At 37.8% G+C, this 22,492-nt stretch overlaps 1 protein-coding gene across 2 annotated transcripts in view; it reads left to right on the top strand.

The window, feature by feature from the left end:
• Positions 1–20,023, top strand: part of SNX7 (sorting nexin 7) — a 29,133-nt gene extending 9,110 nt beyond the window's left edge. Inside the window, exons 5-9 of one of the 2 annotated variants that reach the window (XM_082287623.1) lie at positions 602–803; positions 2,679–2,875; positions 6,223–6,309; positions 11,768–11,920; positions 19,751–20,023. In XM_082287623.1, the coding sequence (XP_082143749.1) occupies positions 602–803; positions 2,679–2,875; positions 6,223–6,309; positions 11,768–11,920; positions 19,751–19,831 (720 nt within the window). In that variant the 3' untranslated portion in view covers positions 19,832–20,023. The remainder of the gene's footprint in view (positions 1–601; positions 804–2,678; positions 2,876–6,222; positions 6,310–11,767; positions 11,921–19,750) is intronic. The other variant, XM_082287624.1, reaches the window with a different exon arrangement.
• The last annotated feature ends 2,469 nt before the right edge of the window (positions 20,024–22,492 follow it).

Raw genomic sequence — 22,492 nt, 5'->3', positions numbered from 1 at the left:
TTTTGCATGGCACTGTCTTTTTGTTTTTTTTTTTTAAGTTTTACTGATCTCATAAAAGAAAAATACAGGCTTTTCCTGTTGCATTGTTGCAAGATGTGTCCAGTTGCAAATAGGAGTTTTGTACTCAGAAAAGAGTGCCTCTGAATTTCAGCAAAGGTTATTCTGGCAACATATAAAAAGAGTTAAAAAAATAGAAGGATTCTTCCCCCAGCAGGAACATTGAGAAAAACATAATCTTTTCTCAAAGACTTACCTCTGCAATCATTACATCTGCTTTTCTGTTCAAAAAGCTAAATTGCAAATTAGCTAACTCACCCTGAGGAGTGAAGGGGTAAAGGTTTTCTGCCATCTTCAACCATTCTTGTGAGACTGGCATAGATGGCATGCTTGTGTCTGCTCAGAAAGACTTAGCTAATAAATGCACAAGACAGGTATGGTTCTGACACTGGTCTAATAATTATAAGATCTATATACTAAAAAGACACAGGTTTATGTATGTAGTTTTGTTAAAAAAAAAAAAGAAAGAAAAGGTGCTTTATTTATTATTTTCAGAGGATTAACAGAAGTACCTGGAAGTAAACAGAGCTTGTTTTGTCTTTAGGAACTCTCCTCACACAAGAAGCAGGGTCCTGGTTTGCTGAGCAGGATGGGACAGACTGTCAGAGCTGTAGCATCCTCAGTAAGAGGAGCAGTTAAAAATCGTCCTGAAATGTTTACAGAAATGAACAATTACATGGAAACATTTAGTCAGAAAATAAACTTACTAGATAAAATAGCTCATAGGATTTACAAGGAAGAAAGGGGTAAGTAGAAGACATGTATCAGTTTTATTGATTTAAGAAATGAAAAAGTAGTTTTCATTGTGGCAGGCAAAATACTCTTTCCAGCAAGCAAGGAAAATGGGAGATTTTTGTGTTTATGCTGTGTTTTTCTTTCTGGTCATGTTTTTGACAGACCTTCACGTTAGTTTGAATCATTTTTTAATAGGAAGAGGTTTAACATGTCATTCAGTGACTTATAAGGAAGAAGAAAATATAAGTATGGCTGTATTTTAACTTGTGCTTTTTGGAAAGCTGCATGACCTTTGGTTTTCAACTTTGAAGGGAATGTACAGTTTTCTGTGCAATCTCATAATGACACAAAGCTGTCTTGATTCCAAATCTCTAAACTTCTCTTTGTTTAGTTTTGTTCTGCACCTTTTTTCTGTTGACAAAGTAGATTTTAATTTTTTTTTATAGCTTTACTGTTGGCTATAATTTTTGTCATGGTAATCTGTGCCTGTTAGAGTTTTCTCAAGAAGGATCGCTTAATCTTAATTTTTTCCTTAAGTAAGTGTAGTTCACACACCTAGTTGGAATGCTAAGTTACTGGCTTTTCTGAGATTCTGAGATTATTCTGATCTCAGACCTTGTCTGTTCAGTAGAATTTCCACTGGGCAGCACTTGAAGTATTTTTTTGCCTATATAGTATAATTTGAAGAGCTGCACTGTGTTAATAACTGAGTCCTTGAGCTTTTTTGTGCAGTACCAGATTTCAGTGTGTCTTCACTGCATTGAAAGGGTGTTATAAAAGAAAAATACATGTTGGTGAAAAGAGTTCCTTTTGATATTGTTCCCTCCAGTGAAAGTAGCTGTCTGAGGTCTGTAGGTTCAAGGTATCAGTGCCAAAATATTTCTTGGAAAAGCTCAAGAATTTTGACATGCTCCCAAATGCTGTAGGTTATATCTTCTTTCTAGATTTTTCAAATAGCACTTGTCAGAATGCTTGTGTGCAGGGCCTCACTGTTGTGAATAGGAATGGTGGATAGCTCTGATACAGAGAACACTCCTGGTTGCAGTACCTTAATGTGGGATTCTTGATTACATCTTCCATAGAGGTTTTTTTTTTGTCCAAAGAATCTCAAAGTAAGTATTAACTCTTCATGCCACATGACTGCTTTTACCTTTCCTAGGACATTTCTTCATTATAAATTTAGTAGTGACAAAATTGCATTTTCAATACATGACCAGTGTGTTCACAGTATCCTCCTGTGAACTGCAGTTTGCCCATGTTTAGCCCTACCAAATGGCTCAGTGATCTGTGGGCCTTCTCCCTGGTTATGGATTATCACTAGGTCTAGAGACATAAGTAATTCGTAGGATATCCCTGTATTTAAATTAGTAAAAACTACTGAAGGAGATAACACTTGCAGAGCAGCAGTGAACTTCAGTGTTTCTTCTGAAGCTTTTGAGACATAACAAAGCTTCTAGTTTTAATAACTGAGACTGTATTTGGAACACTGCTGTTACCAAGAAGCAGAGAATTCAGGGCAGTAGAAGTCAGCAAGTCAGACCAACTGCCATGGCTCCCGTTGCTCTGTATGCAGACAGTGTGAAGTAATGCAGCTCATTGGGTGTCTGAATGCACCTCTTCAGGTCTACCTGAGTATGTGTGTCATTGTGAAATGACTGGGGCATTTTTGCTGTTAGATTTCTCAAAGCTACTTAATTACAATACATTATTTCATTAGTTTACTCATAAACAATGAACTGGAGTTTACTTATCTTGGTCATTTGAGCAAATTTAAACATTAGCCTCAGTCTCTTGCTTGGTTCACAGTAAATATGAAGTTGCAATTAGTATCACTTAGACATCTGTTAATGAACAGAAGAGTAATATGTGTATATGTTCCTCTTAAGACTATTTTAATGAAATGAAGGAATACGCCCCCATCCACACGCTGTGGTCGGCCTCGGAAGAAGACATAGCAGACTCCCTAAGGGGCATTGCCAGCTGTATCGACCGCTGCTGCAAGGCCACAGAGAAGCGAATGGCAGCGCTCTCAGATCACCTGCCCATTTTACATGAATATGTTCTCTACAGTGAAATTCTCATGGTAAGGTTTCCTGAAGGACTCTTTGTGGCTCAGTATAAAATTTGGCTTAGTCCAGTGACAATGTCCAGGAGAGAATTTGTAGCTGATGAGAATGACTTTACAGTTCCTTTATTTACTCATTACAAAACATGCACAGCATAGGATACCTGTCCATTGTCGGGGAATCCAATTGGTCCTGTTTCCCTTGCTAATCAGGCAAGAGGTGCCCCTTCCAAATAAGAAGAGCTTGATAGTTTTGCCTGGCAGGCAGCCCTGGGTAGCTGTGCTAGGGTGTCTAGTTTTGCCGTCTTCAGTGAGCTCTGCATTGTAGCAAAGAGGGTTTGGGGACAGCAGCTGAGAAACACCTTCCCTGACACTGCCAAAATATGAACTCATTGAGTAACAGATTGTGTGTGGGAAAAGGAGTGGAGAGGTTTTTCCCTTTCTAGGAGCTCTTCCTATGTTTTCTTTTTCCAGAACAGCTGGGAACTTCCAGTTCCTGCAGCATTATGTAAGCATGTGTTAGTCTTTGCCATAAGCTACTGCTCTCAGTTCCCTTTATGTATGTATTTTTCCTATGCTTGGAGAGGATGTAAAAAATCAGACTCCAGAGTTGATATATTCAGTGCTGGTGGATAATCAACATAATTAAGTAACTGAATTCAGTATGTCATAATTCCCACTTTGCTGCCTCCAGAAAGCAGAACATGTGTACAAACCCCTCTTTGTCTAGGTTTTGAGCAATGCCAGCTGCAGAATCTGCTCTTGTGTTACTGCTGGGAACCCAGCTCCTGCTGCAGTGGTTTCTGAGTAGGGGCTGAGTGAGTCTTACAGGCCATGGATAGAGCAAGACCCAAGCTAACCGAGCCTTTGGTGGCACTGTGAAGAGTATTGCCACTGCCTCAGTACGGTTTGACTACCAAGAGTTAGGAATTCCTGCTGCAATGACTGCTGTCTTTGAAACAAGCTTCACAGAAAAAGGAGCTGTACAAAATGTCCTGTATCTCACAGGCCTCATTATTTGCACGTACATGCTGGTAGATGGAGGTAGGTACTGCTTTGCTTAAAGATCTGAATAGGTTACTGTACTAGCAATTGCAGGTCTTCTCCCCCACTTCCAGCCTTATTTTTCAGAATTTCTAAGTCTGTTACCCATGAGCAATTGTAGTCTTCATGCTACTGAGGAGATGTTGCCTGCCCATTGCCTCCTATTTTGCAGCCTGGCTCACCCTCATCCTTTCTCAGACGTTCTGTTTTGTCCAGAGCACAGAGAATTTTCTGGAGACAAGCCCCAGGATGACTACCTGGCTCTTCCTGCACACCATACAAGTAGCTGTTGCCCACTGCATTTTTTTTCCTGCTTGTAGCTTTCTTGAAGCAGCACTTGTAACACAGTATTAGGCTGCCATGAGGCCCTGTCCAGAGGAGAAATCTTCCTTCAGTAGCTCATTCTTATACTACAACCCTTCAACCCTTCCTTTCCCTTCATTCACCATGGATTTTTATTTTTACTTACTGCCTATTTCCCTCTTGCACTTTGGAGAGGGAAATACTAGTCACTAAAGTAAAATACCTAAAAAACACCCTGCGGAAGTCACCCACTAGTAAATCTTTCAGAGGTGTGGTTAACCCCTCATTGCAGGGACCTTGTATTTTCCAGTGTTGTGAGTTCAGCCTTTAACTGGGAAAAGAGGTGAATTTATAGCTGAAATATTTACATCTGGACCAACCCCTTCCTAACTGACCCACAGAGCAAATCTGCTATCCCTCAGGGTACAAATTACAGCATTAATTAGTTACGGGTCCACATAAAATTATTTGTGGGTTTTGTGGCAGAGTACCATTAAGTATTACACAAAAAAAACTATACAAGTATAATAATATGTTTTAAAAATAGAGTGCCTCTGTTTGCCATTAGAAGTCAGCATTTGTCTGTAGATGTAGCACCTTAGTATTAAAATAATTGGTTTTGTCTTGTAATTCAAAGTGTATTTGTGATAAATGTTGCCAAGCAGTCATTAAAAGTTTTAAAAGAGGCAAAAGAAATAGGAAAAAAGAGAAAAAAATTTGTATTATGAAGGAAAGCTGTTCCAGATACTTGTTTTGCTTCTGTGCTTACAGCTAAACATTTTCTTTATTTATCTAACCAAAAGATTCCAAGCTATTGATGAACATCTGTCTGTATTGCTAATCTATTGCTCAGAAATGCCCAAAGTCAAGTTTACCAATTTTTTATAGTGACTACCTGTTCAAAAAGAAACATTGAAAAATTATTTTAAAATTAACCTCCTAAATTATTCTATCGTGTTTGATAAAAGTATCAAGATTTCAGAGAGAACTCAGTCAAATAGGAGAGCTAGAGAAGGTAGAGCTGCTTGTGCCCTGTGCTGTTTCAGCATGCCCTGTGCTAGAGGTGAATACTGAACATCTCTGCAGAAGCAGCAGTAAAACCAGTTGTGGTGAGGTAATGTAAAAGAAGGTTTTGAGATTTTTAATTATGTATGTCCTGCTTCTGATTTTTTTTCAAAAGGACCAAAGCCTTGCAACACTTCTGCAAGATAAGCATACCTGAGTGTACTTTTACAGATGAGGAAGCTAAGACAAAGAGACATTTGTAAGGCTTCATCAAGGTCTCAGAGCAAATGAGCATTGGAAATGGACTAATCTGTAATACTGCTTCTGTTATGTAGCTTAACAAGTAATGTTCCTTCCCCTTTCTAATTTTTTTTTTGACATTATGCTAAAAACCCAATACCTGCTTAGATAGTTTCAAAGGAGGTAAAAATTACATATGCTGAAAATAAGCACATATATTAATGGTAGAAAAGCCATCATTTCTACCATAACTTTATCTGATTTTTCTGATTTTTTTTTCTGATTTGTCACAACTCCATTTGGCACTTACAAAATAATATTAAAGGTTAAAGTCGCAATTTCAGTAATGCTTTGTATACCATTTTTAGTCTACTTTATATTGTAAATTTTACTCAAAGAAGATACTTCTGTTTGTGAGATTTGGCAAACTCATGTTGCTGATTTAAAATGAATATATGGTAAGTTAAGATGATACCAAATAAACTGCTGTAGCAGTTTTGCTCATACAACTGGCAGTGATACTGTGTATGGCAGATCCTTGTGACACTGATTTTGGATTTAGTAAGATTCTTGACAAACATGTAAGAAAAAATAGAGGTATGAAAAAATAAGTCTTTATGATTTAATTTTTTTTTTTTGATAAAACATATGTCAAAATTATTAAGTGGTATCATTCTGTGATCTTGTTTATCAAATAGCCAAGTTGTTTGATGGTTTTCTGAAAGAGCTAAAATTTGGTGCAGTTTACTTTTTTTTTCCCCCTCTATATTAAGGGTGTTTTGAAAAGGAGAGACCAAATCCAAGGCGAGCTCGATTCCAAAGTGGATGCTTTAGCCCATAAAAAGACAGAAAAGGATCTGGTGAGTATGTTCAGAAAGCTGGAATCTTCCAGGCCTTATTTTAACTGCAGGAGGTGCGCAGAAGAAGGACATGTCCCCTCTGAAGCCACGTGCTGGGACTGGGCACTGTCTCTACTCCTCTGGTAGCTGCTTGTGCCAGGCAAAGGCCATCATGAGAAAGAAGCAACACTTCTGTAGCTGGGCTGCTGGAGGGAGGGGCTGCTCATAGTGGGCGACCACTGGGCTTTGTCAACACAGACTGTACCACAGCTTATTTTCAGCTTTTCTATGTACTTCCACACTTGGAGTTAAAGAAGGTAACAGTTGCTGCAGTGCTCTTGTGGCTGCTGCTTCATTGATGTAGGAGAGGGAGAGGAGGTGATTAGGATCAGCAAAGCTGTTCATTAACTTATTTAAAATAAAATGTTCTGCATTCTGTTCTTTCAGGTTTCTGTTTTTTCTAGTTGGGCCCAGGGATATTTTTTTTGCTTCCAGTATGACACCTTCATCTGTTCTAGTGAAGTCAGACTGTAACTGGTAGCCCATGGGGACAGGCATTCCCAAAACCATCAGGAAGGCTCAGTGAGCCAATTAAAAACAACTTCTGGGAAAAGAATTGGCATTTTTAAAATTTTTGATTGTTAAACTTTCCAGCCTAAATAATGTCCTTTTAGCACAGCATTAACGCCAAGTGTTATACAGTGTAAATAATATGCAAAAATGACTAGTAACTTTTTAGTACATCAAAGGACAAAATTCTTAACATTTCAGATACTTTTCATTAGGCTTGTTGTAATTAGTTTCCATGTAAAGATGAGCTGTAGATCATTTTTGGTGCTTGAAATGCGTATTTTCATTTGATTTTTTGGCACTGAGGTGAATAAATAAGAATATATTACTGATCTCTGATACCTACAGTGGCTATGGTATATTATATAACAATTTGCCTCTGTGTACTGCAGTGGGACATTAAGTAAATATCTCTGGTATTGGTTTTTTTTTCCTGAAGCAGAAATTTTTATTTACTGCCTTTGTGTTCTCTAATTTGTTTTTGTTTCTCTACTTTCTTTGCTGCTTATCCTGTCCTTTTTCCTTAGTTTAAAGCTTGAAGCTCTTACAAAATGTATGGAGAATGGTGAGTTGGAGAAGCCCCCTAGGCTGGGAGTTGGGTACCAAGGCAGGTGAATTCAGCAATGAATTCAGCTCCATACAGCTTGTTTAGCAGTCAGATTGATTGTTGTTTACTGTAGAAAAGACAACATAGCCGGGCAGGATGTGCCATATTTTCAGGATGCATTTCTGTTATAATCTGATGGAGTTCTCAGACAATGTGCATGCACTCCCTTTTCCTGAACTGTTACAATTAAAAAAGGAATATTGTTATTTTAGCATAGTATTGGTCATACTATGTTGATTTGATATTGACAGTACTCCATCATGAGATGTTTGCATTTGCTTCCAGTAGGATTTTGAAATCAGTTTGCCCAAACTTTTTTTTTTCACTGTAGATGTGTTTCCATATCTGCATTTACAGTTTGGTAAAGGCTTTGGACACTGTGATTGCTCAGGTGTTCAGAACTTTGCTTTATCTAGCCAGCCCCTCTATTTCTTACTCATTTCAGAGAATCCTGTTTTTGAGAGCCTCATTCTCCTTGCAGTCTCAGAAGAGCAGTAAAACAGATGTCTGTTAGTCTAATCTGATAATAAAATCCTGTGTTCTCTAATTCAGTGGCAGCTGTATCCTGAAGACTTTTTCTTAATTAGGAGCTGAAGCCTTTTCCTAGTAAGGGTAGTTTGGCAACAGAGAAGGGTATACTGCTATTTTTAACCATTCAAGTGACTTAACTATTTTCTTGGTCATTTTTTTACTATGCTTTCATTTTTGTGTTGAAATATTTTTCTGATGCTTCTAACCGGACTGATTTCATAATAAAAGGTGGTTATAACACAGGTGTGTTGTTGGAATGGGTGTCAAACACTGAGTTAGGGTGCATTTGCACATATCTATTCCTAAGCAGAACTCCTGTAGCTTCTAATGATCTCATAGGTGTCAGATTGAACTTGTCAGTGCAATCTAGTAGCCAGAAATTTTGCTGACAATGAGTGGCATGAAGCCTAATCTCATTTGAAGTACATTTCCACCATAGATAAGGAGTCTCAGACTGTCATTAGAGCTGATAAAAGGCTGTGAGATATTTAGCATTGGTCACGGCAAACATTAAATGATTTAACAAACATGAGGTTGTACAGCAGAAGAATGCAAAACATCCCCAAGGTCAGTGCAGATGAAATAGGCTGGAATTGCAAATTAAACCTTATGGGACATTAGGCTCATTGGCTGGGAAAGAAAATGCTTTCTTGAACAGTGTTAGAAAGCTGCTTGTGGTGCTGCTAAAAAAGCCAGAACCTTGGTTTCCACTCCAAAATTTAGTCCACGAAGGAGGCAGTTGTTCAGGGTATGAATGGTCTGAAGACTGATTTTAGATGCAGGCTCTGACAGAGATATTGGAGAGGACTTTGGTAGCCTCCTGCTTATCTAGACATTTCTTACCTCCAGAGCTGTGGCTGTAAAGACACTGGGTATGCGGCTCCATCACTTCCACACCCCATCCTGAAGGCTACACAGAAATGCTAGTGTATCCCTTTATGGTTTGGGCATTTTTAACAGTTTTAGTCTTGCTACTAGGGCTGATAATAATTATGACAGAAGGTTGGTATAATGTGCTCTGACAGAGCATTAAATGCCAACTTAAGGATTCTAGTGTTCAGGCTTGAAACTGAGTAGTAAAAGAGATAAAATGCTGAATCTATTACATTCTGAATATATTTTGTGTTTTAACTCCAGGTTAAAAGGGGGTTAGTATCGCCAAACTGTAGGATTAGTTCATGTAGCAGATAGAAATCCATGCTATTTTGTATAGTGAGATAGTGTAAAATGTGTCACTTACCAGGTGATTTGGCTATTTTGGGTCAGGTCGTTTGGCTGCAGGTCACACCATTCATGTCTAGTAGCACTCTGCCCTAGCAACACCTGGCTCCCACCCTCCTGTGCCCTGGTCCCATGTCTGATTAGCGCTGTGCTGGCCTCTGGCGATCACTGATGGGAGATTTCATTTCTCTCACTGGCTGCCTCAGTGAGATCAATGTAAGCAAATGGATTCAGAATCCTGTTTAATTTGCAGGATCAGTTGCAACAATTTACACTTTGTAAACGAGGAACACACTTGGTAGATGTTTTTGTTATGACCAAGCCATTCTTCTTTCACTTCTGCTGTCATGGCAGCTAAAGAGAGTAGCACTGATGGGTTTTTTTCAGTTTTGAAAAAGTAGATTTTAAATGTCTCGACATGGTGACATGGCATAATGCTGTCTTCAGACCTTAAGTCCAACTCTTGCCTTAATAGAAGATGTGGTTTCTTTGTGGCTTTAGAGTGGGATGCTTAACCTGATATCCAGGCAGAGTTGTATAACAGAGTCTGCCTGTCCACATCGTGTTGTGACTACAGTGTGGAAGAAATTCTTAGTTCCTAGAAAAGGCCAGATGAAAAAAACCTGTAAAATAACTTACTTAAAATTATAGAGAATGAGGTAAGGGGAAGCCACTGCAGCCAGGACTTCTAAGTCAGAGAAGTTCTTTACCTGTGTAGACTAGTGCAATCCCATATAGGAACTTTTTTTTTTTTGCAAAAGCAGAGAATGTATTCAACTGCCTTTCCTACTCTAAATCATCTTAAAAATGTCATCATTTTCAGTATTCTGTGCGTATTCGTTTTTTGGTATTTGAAGGAAAGGCAATTAGCATACACCTTGGTTAAAATACTAAATCCAGTTGTCTGTAATTCCTTTAAAGGTAATTTCCCCACATTTAAATTTTGGATTAACCTTTTTATTTCAAATACAGTGTTGGTAGTTGAAATTACCCTTGTCTGTAGCTTGATTAGTGGCCTGGTCAGATAATTGAACTTGGACTTTTCAGTAAAGTAGAAAGTTTTTTTTTTTCACTTTGTTCCTGATTAATAACCAGTATTTCATTAATCTAGAAGTGTGGCAAAGAAAATCAGTATAGAAATCAAGTCTAATTAAAAGTGTTTATTATGGACTGTGGATAACATCCATTCAGATGAAATTTTCAGTGTTACTAGCTAAGTAGTTTTTGGCTCCTTTAAAGAGCTGAATGGGGTCCAGATTCCATGACCATTTCAGGCAGTGTTTGATGATTCAGTTTGTGTCTGATGGCAGCATCACTGCTGTTGCACTGGATCACTGTTCTCCCTTGCATGGTCCAAGCTGGAGGCTGTGCACCACGACTTTCCATGTCTCACTCTGAATTCTGACGTTTCTGTGTTCTACCAGTAGCGTAAGCATTCATTAAAAATTCTGGAAGTTAGTCCTGGAATCCTGAACTTCTATCAATGAAAACACCAGCTCTGCAGAAAGCAAAAGTAGCTATCCAGCTTTACACAGGCGTGGTGTGAGGAAGAAACTATTTGCTTTATGGCAGAATATAAGGAAGAAGAAGAAATTTATGGAGCCTGAGTTGCAATGGAAGCAATTCAAGGAATTAAGTTTTCCTGCTTGATGTTCCTTATTTTGGTGGTGTTTGTGCCTGCCCTGCTTCCTGCTTGCAGACAGTGGCTCTGCAGTCCCAGCAGATGATTTTGCACTGTAGCCACAGGAGATGTACCTTGTTCTGTGACTAGGTGCCAGCCAGAACTGACACAGTGGATTAGTAAATGACAATAGGTAACCAAATTACTAAGAAGACAAAAAAACTCATTAAAGAGAGGGCTGCTGTCCACTTACTCCCATTAGCTGGAAAATCAGTTTGTGCATCTATAGTAATTAGAAGCACGTAATGTTTGTAGAATACCCCTCAAGGTTTTGGGTCCTCGATTGCTGTGAAAGAGTTTCTTCTCTGTAGAAGTCTTTTCATTTAATTTCTTTCTCTGCTTCTGTATTTCTTTTCCCCTCATATGGTCACACACAGTTCCACAAGAAAAGATGGTAATGTGACAGGCAAGAAATCAGAAAGTTTGTGATTTTGATTTCTGCTGTCTTCTCCCTATTCTGTTTTCTCCTGTTATCAAAGATTCTGTCAGGGTTTTCCCAGTTTTTCTGGCCAAATCTAATTTGTACAATTGATTCTGCTTCAGTAAAGCCCTCTATATTTTACTTTTTAGATGCATTACTGTCAAGTGCTAGTGGAGAGGTGCCAGACTCTGTAACTCCTCAGAGAATAAAAATATCTCCAGGAATACTTTAATTCTGGTCTATATTTTCTGTTATTAATATTTCAGAAATTGTAGTGAGTTATTAATTAAGAATTAATTTTAAACTTATCCCTGAGGAATGACTTTTTTTGCTAAGTTAAATACCAACCTTAGTTCTGCAGTTCTCTTTGTCTCCACTACAGTCGAGTTCAATAATTTTGGAAATGGTGATTTTCCTAATTTTTTTAATTTTTATAATTAATATTTAGTTCTCAGAAGAGATTGGGAAACTTGAAGACAAAGTTGAACATGCCAATAATGCTCTGAAAGCGGATTGGGACAGGTGGAAGCAGAACATGCAGTGGGATATGAGATCATCATTCACTAATGTGGCTGAGAATAATCTCCGTTATTATGAAGAGGTAATACACTTTCTCACAAAAGTGTTATCTTTTCATTATTTTAGTGAAGAAGTCCATGTGTTCTCTGTAAAGAGGAATTTTTCCGTCTTAGTTCAAACATTTGGTAACTTCAGAATCAGTTTCTGTGGGAATAGGGAGGCAGTTATCCTTAATTTGACCGATTTCAAGCAGAATAGATTTTATTTTGCCCAAGTCGTTGATCCTGAGTTCATCATCGACAGAGGGCACTCTTGTTTTACTAACCACAACAACTTTGAACATATTTTTCAGTTCAATGTCAGCTGCTATATTTCAGTTTGGAAACATTTTGCTGTGAGAGCATGAAGAAGCCCTCTGTAAGGCTCAGATCTGCATGAGTAAAACCTTTAAGTGAGATTCTGTCAGATTTTTATTTTCAGCTCAAATACTGCAGGTAATATTCTTGGTAAGAATTTCCAAGAATATATACTAAGAAGGAGAATTTGAAAACATGTAACAAAATACATTAAGCATTCTATGAAGTTTCCTCATGGGGAACACAATGTTGACTGACATGTGCGTTTTGAAAATATCCCAGATGTCTTGAAGTTTTTTAAAGGATTTCTCCTTACTTTTGGAAAAAAATTGGAATGCACTGAGCCATCTATTAGTCATAAATTAGTCATTTTCACAGATATATTTTGGTACCTGTAACTTCAGTCCTGTAGTCTGAGTCTTTTATGGATTGTCCATTATCCAATGGCAGTGGCCTGATTTTACAAATCATTTTGTTAAAACATAATTGAAAAGACAGAGCTCTTGATCATCAAGTCTAATTAATTAACATGCAGTCTGTGAGATGCATGGACATTGACAATCTGTTGTTACATATTAAGATCAAAATATTTTCTGAAATCAGGCAGCCAGCTTTTGGCATCCTCTCACATTGTCTTCATTTATTGATGGTCTCCGACTTCTATAGCAGCCATATGTATAATAAAACAATGCTGAATATATTGGAATATTTTCTTTGTGAATGATTAGCTAAAACATAAAAATAATTATTTGGTTCTTTTTCCTGTCTAGAAATGCTTTTTGCTGAAATAGAAGTTTAATTCAGAATACCAAAGCTCATATTGTACATGAAATTACTACTCTTAAGGCAAAAACTGCAGAAAATTATTCAGCTGTCTCTGTAACTGCCAGAGGTTTTTCTTAAGTAGCCCCTCAAATACCAGAAAAATTGGTTTATACTGATCCTTTGTTGGTGCTTTTCTCGAATACTGAAATCTTTAAATGATTTTGCTGCTACATCTTTGTGTAGATCTACATTTTAGAAAAAGCACCTTATCTTACTACAGCAGTTGCAATAATAAGCAACATTGTGCTAACTCTATCACTCCTTGTTTGCAAAGTGAGGGCTTACCAATTTCATTCTGATTCATCAGAAAGTCATTATCTAATCCTGATATTCAAAAGAACTTGATAAAGTTAATATTTTGATTGGGAGTTTTGACCTAAAATGCGTTTATTTAAGAGCCATGGTCAATGTTGATGGTTAATTACTAGAGAAGGGATTACTGATTACTGTCAGAGGCCCATATATTTCAAACTACAAGTGTGTACTCCTGAAAGCAGCAGGAGAAGAAGCTCTGGCATCTGCTCCTGCTGTTTGGGAGTGAAACTTCAGGAAGGGAATCTCAGAAACCTGAGAAACAGAATATTATTTTTATGCTTTCAGTAGGAAAGAGAATCCTACTTTAAATGTAATAGTTTGAGTCTGACTCATTAAACTCATGCACAAACACAGTGTCTGTTACAGTGTTTTTCACTTTTACAATTATTACTTGCTTCATTAGCATTCTTTCACATGTCTGAAGTTACTCATTCAGACTTTTGATGCATCATTTGATGCTTACTAAGCCTTTTCTTGCTGTTAGCATCCCTCGTGTTATTTCCTGCCTTTTCTCTTCCCCAGACCATGTTCTGTGCATTTTAGCACCATGGATGCTATGAATATGATTCAGTTGCCCAGCTCTTCTGTCCCACTTCTATGAGGAATCATCTCCTGCTTTCTTAGTGACTACCTGCTTCTCATCCTTTCCACAACTTCCCCCATTCCTCAGTTAACCTATTCTTGCCTCTCCATGAGCAATGTCCCCTTCTCTTCTCTACAGCTGCGTTTCACTGTGCTTCTCCTTATTCCCCTTGCTGACTGCATTTCCCAGGCACACAACCAAACCAGGAGTCATTTCTGTTCATGATCATTCTCTGCATCCCTTAAATTTCCAGGAACAGAGTAATGAGAGACAGGCATCCTGTATTTTCTGATGGTTGCTGCAGTAAAGAACGCAGTCCTTCAGGACTGTATAAAACTCAAGCCACTACAGTCAAAAACAACATAGCAGCATGTCAAAGTACACTAGAATTTCTAAAATGTTACTTCATCTTTGTCACAATATGGGGAAAGAATATGACCTTACATTTGTTTGGGTTTTTTCTTAATTGTAGTTGCCTAAGGATTCTGCTGTCAACTTGTCAAGCATCACTTAGCTAGCATAAAAGAGTATCTCTTCCTTAAGCTGAATTAATGTTCACATTAATGAAGTGTTATTCTTAAGTGTTACCTGTAATTACGTTTCTCTGGATTTACAAATTTAAGAGCTATTCCTGTAGTCTTCTGGTTCATTGGCTATCTGCAGTTATTACACTTGAATAAGAAGTGTTCCTTTGTTTCTGTGGCTGTTCTGTGTCTCTCAGTGCTGTGGTAACAAAGATGTGAATGAAAGCCCAGTGTTGCAAATTTACAGGGTGCTCCTGTGCAGGCCTACGAAAACAAAAGCTTTCATGTGATAATGTGCAAGCTTTGTTATAATATATTTAAAATCATTTAGGAGCCAAGAATTACCATGACTGACCAATCATTTGGTATTCCTGTAGCTGGTCTCAAGGGTTCATACAGTTCTGTACTTCCTTTCCTCTGGAAAACAGTTGAATACATCCTTAAGTCTCTCTGTATTCCACAAAGTCCTAAATCAAAAAAAATACTAATAATGACAGTAAATGCATTGCTAAAATGAGGAGGACTTCCTGAAACAATATGAAAAGGTTTTAATTTTTAAAAGTTCATAACTTTACTCCTATTTCTGAAGTAAATAGCATTGATTCAGCACGTGTTAACACGGTACCATTTATTTTATTCCTTTTCATCGTGCCTTAGGCATGACACCGTTGTCTGATGGCTTAGTCCAGAAGAGGTATCTGCCAAACAGCTGGAATCATAAACTGTCCACAGGGTGGAGCTTTCATCTGAGAAACTGATTGTCACCATGAGTATTTTCATTAATTTAGAAATAGATATTCTAAAGATGCAGCATTACTAAACCCAAAGCAGGATACAGAGTTGGTGGTGGTGCTGGCAAGATTATTTAGCTGGCACATTTGAAGTGTTGCTGCTGCAGATTATCAAAACCAAACCAGGCACTGTGGAACTCTGGCTTCAAGGAGCAGAAGCAATTAAACATATGCTAAATTTGTCTTTTTTATCTCATGTGTTTAGTATAGTGCCTAGAACATATACAGCATCAAAGGAAGAAAACCACTTCAATTTTTCTCAGCAAAGAATTTTGGTAACCCATTCTTTTCAGGAACACCACTAGAACAAGTTACTAGGTTTTACAGCCCAAGCCAAAGGCTAGCTAGACATTGTAAATCCCGCAAATATACCAGAATTTGGGTTTACACTGCTTGTAAGGCACTCTAGGAAATTCAGACAGATTGGTGGTTTTTCCTGCTCTGAGATGATAGTTAGTTTTGGCATTAAAAGAATGTGTTTTTTCTTGAGGATGGATGAACCTTTGTTTTAAAGCATAGCATCTGATTTTATTTATCTCATGTGAAATTAATCCTGTTAAACCCTTCCATTGTAATCAGATAATCAGTTACCTTTGATATAGTCAGATTCTTGGTAGGGTATTGACACACCCTACTATTTTTCAAAAATATAAATAATTTCCTGATTTTCTCAAGTATTTCAAGCATAATTTGGTATATTTCTGTGACCTACATTGTTGTGCAGGCATAAATTGATCCAAAAGATTCATTGGGGCAAACCAATACTCGTTCCCCATTACAGCAACTTCCCTCTAACTCCAAAGCCCTTATGTACCTCTCAGTCTGGTAAAAGCTGTAGAAAAATAGAGAGATTTGTTGTTTGCCCTAGAGGCCTCTGTAGTGATGCATTTAGGCAGTCATTTGGTCGTGTAGCAGAAAGTTCCTGCGTGTTGATCACATTCTACCTTAGCCATGCCTGGGAGTTCAGCTACCAAACTTCACGAGATTTTCAAAAGCTCTCACGTCTGAGCCCATTTGTCTCTGTGCATGTTGCTTCAAAGGCAGATCCATCTTTGAACCCTCATTCACTTCAGCCTCTAAAACTTTCTAAAAATAATTTTAGGAAGACATTTTTCATTGTGGGAATTAATATTTCTGTGCAGTCTAGTTTTTGTTTCCTTGCACTCAGAAATCATAAAAATAGTTTCTGTTTCTCTCAGACACAAACAAGACTTCATTTTCAGATTCCTCTCCAAAAAATTCCATCATAAATGATATTTTTAAGGTATCAGCCATGGATAACTGGGAACTGGAACACAAACACGCATGGCACGTGACACACTGCTTCTGCTAGCATCCATACTTCATGTTCTATTTTTATATTTCCTTTTTCATTATATATGCAATTGTATTATATGAAAAGCTTTTTTCTGCTTTTTCTAAGAATGATGTTGTAGAATAGATACGTGTCCTGCAGTAGTAATCAGAATACTTTAGGTAAAGTAGCCTTATTTAAGTTCTTGCTATTTCATTTTGTGTATTTAGGCTTTTTTATGTTTTCCATTGGGCTTTTGCAAGTAATTGGATTATGAATTTCAATCCTGTGCAAACACATTTCGTTTCCTCAGTTTGGATTTTCTGGGGTTTTTTCCTTTCTGTTTCCTTTGTGAAAATTGGCTGATCCTCTACTTAGATCTCCATTTTCAACCTCCCAGGAGAATGGAGTAAAATCATTTTGTAATAATGTTGAAGTATACATCACTAACAAAATGTCGTTTATGCAGTTCATGCTTCACAATATGAAAAGCTTGAGCCTAAGGCAGAGAGACCTAGTTTTGTTTTGGTGTGGTTAATTATAAAACTTGTCAGCTGTAGCTGCACTGTGATGTCTGGCAGTGAAATGAGCCACCATTGCTCTTACATTTTGAAAAATGTGTTTTGGTTATATAATCAGAGATAAATTAAAAGCTGAATAACTTGTGTGAAAAAAATGCTTTACATCTTTGTCTGGACAGACTTCAGAAGATCGTATCTATCTGGTTAAGCAGTGTATTGTGATTGCATTTTAACATGTGCAGTTTGGCTCAGTGTTGCAAAGGTAACACAAAGCCATTTTTACATTGCAGCCAGTGCTGATACATATATTTTAAAACACATTACTGAAATTACGGGATGACAAAACATGGACTTATGTGGTAATTAAATTAAACTGCGATTCAGAAAAAAAATTTGTCATTGCTAACAAAAGACTCTTCAAGAAAAAGTGATGTTTTCTTGCACCACATTTAGAAAAAGCCTAGAAAAACAGCTGTGCCTTGCAGCTTTCTAGGATGGTAAGCCAGGCTGGGCTCAACAGAAATGGATGAGTTTGAGTGCCGTAGTGAAGACACATTGCTAGCAGCTGCCTCACTGCCATCTCAAAACCAAGATGCTGTGTTCCAGCTCAAGCCTCTCAGATAGACTCAGCTGCCACAGTGTCACATGAAATAGGGGAGAATCTAATGATCAAGCTTAAAGGCTTTATACAAAAGGTCAAAAAGACCTTTTAAATCAGAAATCAGTTTTCAACACTTGCAGTTCACTGTTCATGCTGGCAGTAACTTCACTGTTTCTCCATGGTGTACCATTTCAAAATAACATTTCTCCAAAAAGTCAATGAAGAAAGCAGATTTCCACATGAATCTTATCCTGTTAGTCCTCTCTTTTCACAGTAATTCGAACCTTAGATGTACTCTGAACAGCAGCATAATGTTGTTGTGTGCAATAGCAGCAGTAGTGACTTGGAAGCAAGATCAGAAGAGAAAGACTGGGGAAGTAAATTCATGGTACCCATAATCTAGGGGAAAAATGTGAATAACAGAAAGTATCTCTACTGTGTCTAATAATAACCAAAAACCTATGCAAAAATAAGCTCAGACTTTTTTCTTTGTGATCTCTTAGTTCAGTTGGCTGTTTAACTGCTGTCATTTTTTTGCAGACCCACATGTTCTACTTTCTTATGTCTTCAGAGACAAAGCCGCTGCTGACTTTTTTTTTCTTGTTACTTTTGTCACCCTTAATTTTATGGGTATCCCTGGTTCTGCATCCTTGTGTCATCATGAATTCCCCCAGCTCCAGTCATCCTGTGTGTATTCTTTGTTTTTCTCTTTGAGCTTATACTTTAACATATCAGATCCTCCCACTCATCTGCTTGCACACAAATATGCAGTTATACCAGGACCTAGGCTCTTCAGTGTAGTATGACTATATCTCCATATTTAATCACAGAGTTTGGAAGTCATTCACAAGAAATGTCTAATAAAGTTAGGTGGCTGCAAGTTCAGGCTGGGTCATTTCCATGTCTCCTAAGCAATGACAGATGGATATGAGATGTTCCAATGAGCTGGGCTTAGCAAATGTCTGTGGCTTGAATAGTTTATGGCAAAAGATTTCAGTTAGGAAATGATGCTGTTTTCAGGGCACTGGTTTAATTCAAAGTTCAGATAAATGGAGTCTGCTGTCCAGATTTTAATATATATTTCCGGAGAAATTTCGGAAGACTTATTTATTGTGCATAATAAAGATTCTTCATGAAAAGAACTGTGTAGAGTAAGTAGTAAATAAACTGCATTGTCAAGAACAATAGGTATGAATGTATAAGTCAAAATTTTGTTAGAACATTTCAGTTTCAAGGGCTTTTTTTCAACAGCATCAGAACAAGAAAATTATTGCAGGAATTTGCCTTTCCTGTTCTACTGCCAGACTTGAAATAGTACAACCTGGTGCTTTGGGTAACAAGCGTCAACTCACTAGAGGTTACCTCGTGATAGCTTTGCCATGGCTCTCAACACTAATTTATGATTTAGAATGGCTTGCCAAGCTGCCAACACTCATTTAAGCCAAATTGAACCAAAGTCATTTGGGGTTGGGGTTGGTTTGTTGTTTTTTTTTTTCATTTTACTGCCTGCAGAATTGATGCTTCAAATAAAAAAAAATAGTTTTTACAATTGTAAATACATTTTTCCATAAAGAGAGAAATACCACTTGAAAGGAATAACAACTTCCCTACTCCTAGCTCCTGCCTTTCTGGTCCTATTTCTTTCCCATTCTCTCCTTATATAGAAAAAAAAAATGGTTTCATTTAACTTGCAAGGAAATTGGGTATACAATAGGAATCCACAGAGATTACAAGGGAACAGTGCCTGACAATGTGCTTTCTATTTGGAAGAGATCTTTGCCTGTAACTAAAGGAAGAGATTAAAGAAAAGCATAATTAATGTTAGCATCTTCCATACTACAACATACAATTACAATGCTCACAGTGTGTGCTTGTCATTATGTAAAATTGACCTTTACAGCTCACTCAGCATGTTAGCTAACATTTTGCATATCACTGAGCTGCCTAGGAAACCGTATTTTGCTCTTACCACGGTCCTACAAAAGCAGCTTGTGACAATGTGTATGTATTCTGCTATTTTTTTTAAATTCTTTTTCTCCTTGGCCAACAGTTTACAGAAATCTGTCTGCTGTACTCATATGTATGTGTTCGGTTTTTTTAAGTGCCTTGCTACGTGGGAGTCCTTCCTAGCATCTCAATCAGTGGATCTTCATGTGGAAGAAGATTCTGAAGACAGGCCTTGAGTAATATCTCTGCTTGATCTCTGCCTTTTCCGTGCAGTTTCTCCCAACCAAAGTGCTTTATATGAGATCAGTTACATTATTAAATTTAACTGTTAAAAATCAGTGAAATGCAGGAAACCAGCTTATTGAACACTCAGGTATTCTAGTCCTGAAATACATTTTGAAACATGCTATATGTTGCTTTATATTGCTTAGCTCTGATTTTACATATTTTTATGCATTTGCATACAATTGTTTTCGTAAATATTGCGTAATTTGGATATAAAATATTTTAAATATATAAAAATAGCTCAATTTTAATAAAAATTTTAATGAGGAAAGTTTGTCATCATTTTGTATCCTAGTCTTTTTTTAGAAGTATTTTGGTATTTTAGCATACTTCTTCGATTCTCTTTCTTGAGTAATTTCTTGTACTTGTAGAATTACCTTGTGTAGTCTTTAAGAGCTAGGACTTTAGGATTATTTTAATAGATCTTGCTAGTTGCCCTATGACAACACAGGACATAAAGATGCCAGACGTTTTGTGAGATTAATGCTGCTTTAAAGTATTGTTAATTCAGTTTTCAGTTTTCAGTATTTACATGTTTATTAGACATCTTCAATTTGACGTTTTTTGAAGCATAAAGAAAAAGTGACAGTTCATGAAACAGACTGTTTTTACAGTGACTTTGTGCAGTGACAGCACTGATGCCAACACAAGAACTTCCATTTGGAGTTTGCAGGGTGAAACCTTCTGCTCCCATGGCTGACCCTCCTGTAATGCTTAACTTCTTCCCTCTTTAGATAGTCAATGTGGAAGAGAAATAAAACAGGTTTGCATTAAAATGATCAGCTGATTCACTCATGCAATATGTATTAAAGTCTTCCAGTCACTGAATTATTCCACCCAAAAGGTCCTCCAGACTGCAGCTGTAGTTTCTGCAGTTCTCCCTGGTGGTTAAGGTCTGAGCAAGCCACAGGCTCTGTGTGGAAGGAATGAGGTGCAGGAATCAGAGACAGCCTAACCAGGGCTCTGGCCTTGCAGAAGAGCAGGGCTTCAGCCAACACCTGCACCTTTTGTGGTGGCATTTTGTACACATGCTCTGATCAGTCAGCTAATGGCTGCAGAGAAAATTCCAGAGCACATGGCTGCTGCTCCTCCGTGGCTGTGGACCTGCCCAAGCTGGGCAAGGATTTTGTGGCTTTGATCTTAAAAAATGTATATTGCAAGTGAGATCTGGTATACCAGCACGACCTTTTCAGCAGTGCTAGGAAGAGTGTTCTCATGCTGCCCCCATGAAGTAGTAGTGAAAGCTCGGCTGTTTTTTTCATCTTTAAAGTGGCAGTTAAGCTGCTCCTGCAATCCTGCAGGGAGCATGCATCTCTCCCAGTGTGGACAACTCCCCGTGCAGAGGTGAATCTGTGTCAGGAGGAGGGCAGTGCAGTGCTGAAGGACTGTGCCTCACAGGGTCTTCTCCAGCCGTGCTGGCAGTGGATCCTTGCAGGAGGCAGGGAAGAACAACGTGGCTGGACTGTGCTCTTTTCCCACTCTACCTTCCTGATGATTACTTTTTAACATGAGAACTTCTATCAATGTGCTTAATAGCCTTAATGGCTTTCCCTTTCATTTTTTTTCCCACCTAAACTCATAGGATTTACCATGCTGAATATCAGTGAACTCCACAACTTAATATGTAGCAAAAATCAATTAATTTTGTAATTTCCTAAACCAGCTGCCCAATAACTTCAGGTAATGCCTTCTGCCTGTTAAATTTTGAGAAGAGATGAGCAACTGTTTCCTATTTGTCTTCCCTGTGCCACTCAAGAATTTACAGACCTCTTGTGTTTTCCAAGTTTCCCAGAGGAAAAACCATAGCTTAATACCATATTGTACAAAAGGCACTTGACATCTGTGCTCATTGTTACTGCTTTTCTCTGTATTTTCTAGTTCTGCTGCAACCAGTACTCAAAATGCAGACACACCAGCAATGTACATGTTGTCATAATTATGCTTTGATTTTTGTCATCATATTCCTAATTTATTTTTTGAAGTACCACTGAATGCTGAGCTGCCATTCCACAGAACTGTCCACTAATATTAAGAGCTATTCTGAAGGTTACTGAATAATTTAATATCCATCAGTGTGTGTATATATAGGAGAATTGGCTTTTCCCCAGCGAGCATTTATTTGCATTTATTAATACTCAATTTAGCCTGCTGTTTTTAGCTCCTAATCCCTCTGTAGTGTACAGTTCTATAAACAGGATTGCAGCAAGACAGACAGCAGTAACACTCTGAATACCAGGTAAGTTCAAGGAATTGAGCTTGAACAGGCTTACTGGAAGGATAGAAATTTGTTAAGTGTAACCAAGAATTACTATCATGCTGCTAATTTAGGCACCTCTAAGGACATACAATGTCGGGTTAGCTGAGATGGCATTACAGGCATTGATTTTACCTGCATAGTCTGCCAGACTAGTAAGTTGCTTTCTGAGACATTTGGGAATGAGAAGCACCATTGGACATTTTCCATTCTTGGTAAAACATTCATTATGTTCATGATTTATTTTTAATTTCTTTTTCTCTTTAGCTAGGCCATAACTTATGGGGGAAAGATTTTAACAGTCAGTTTTATAGAGGCCTTCTTGTGACCATGTATTTGTTTTCCTGATTTTTTAGTA

This window comes from Coloeus monedula, assembly GCF_965178545.1.
Source record: "Coloeus monedula genome assembly, chromosome: 9".
In the NCBI taxonomy this organism is placed as follows: Eukaryota; Metazoa; Chordata; class Aves; order Passeriformes; family Corvidae; genus Coloeus; species Coloeus monedula.
The sequence above is the reverse complement of the archived record's forward strand: the minus strand, read 5'-3'. Positions and strand labels throughout refer to the sequence as shown.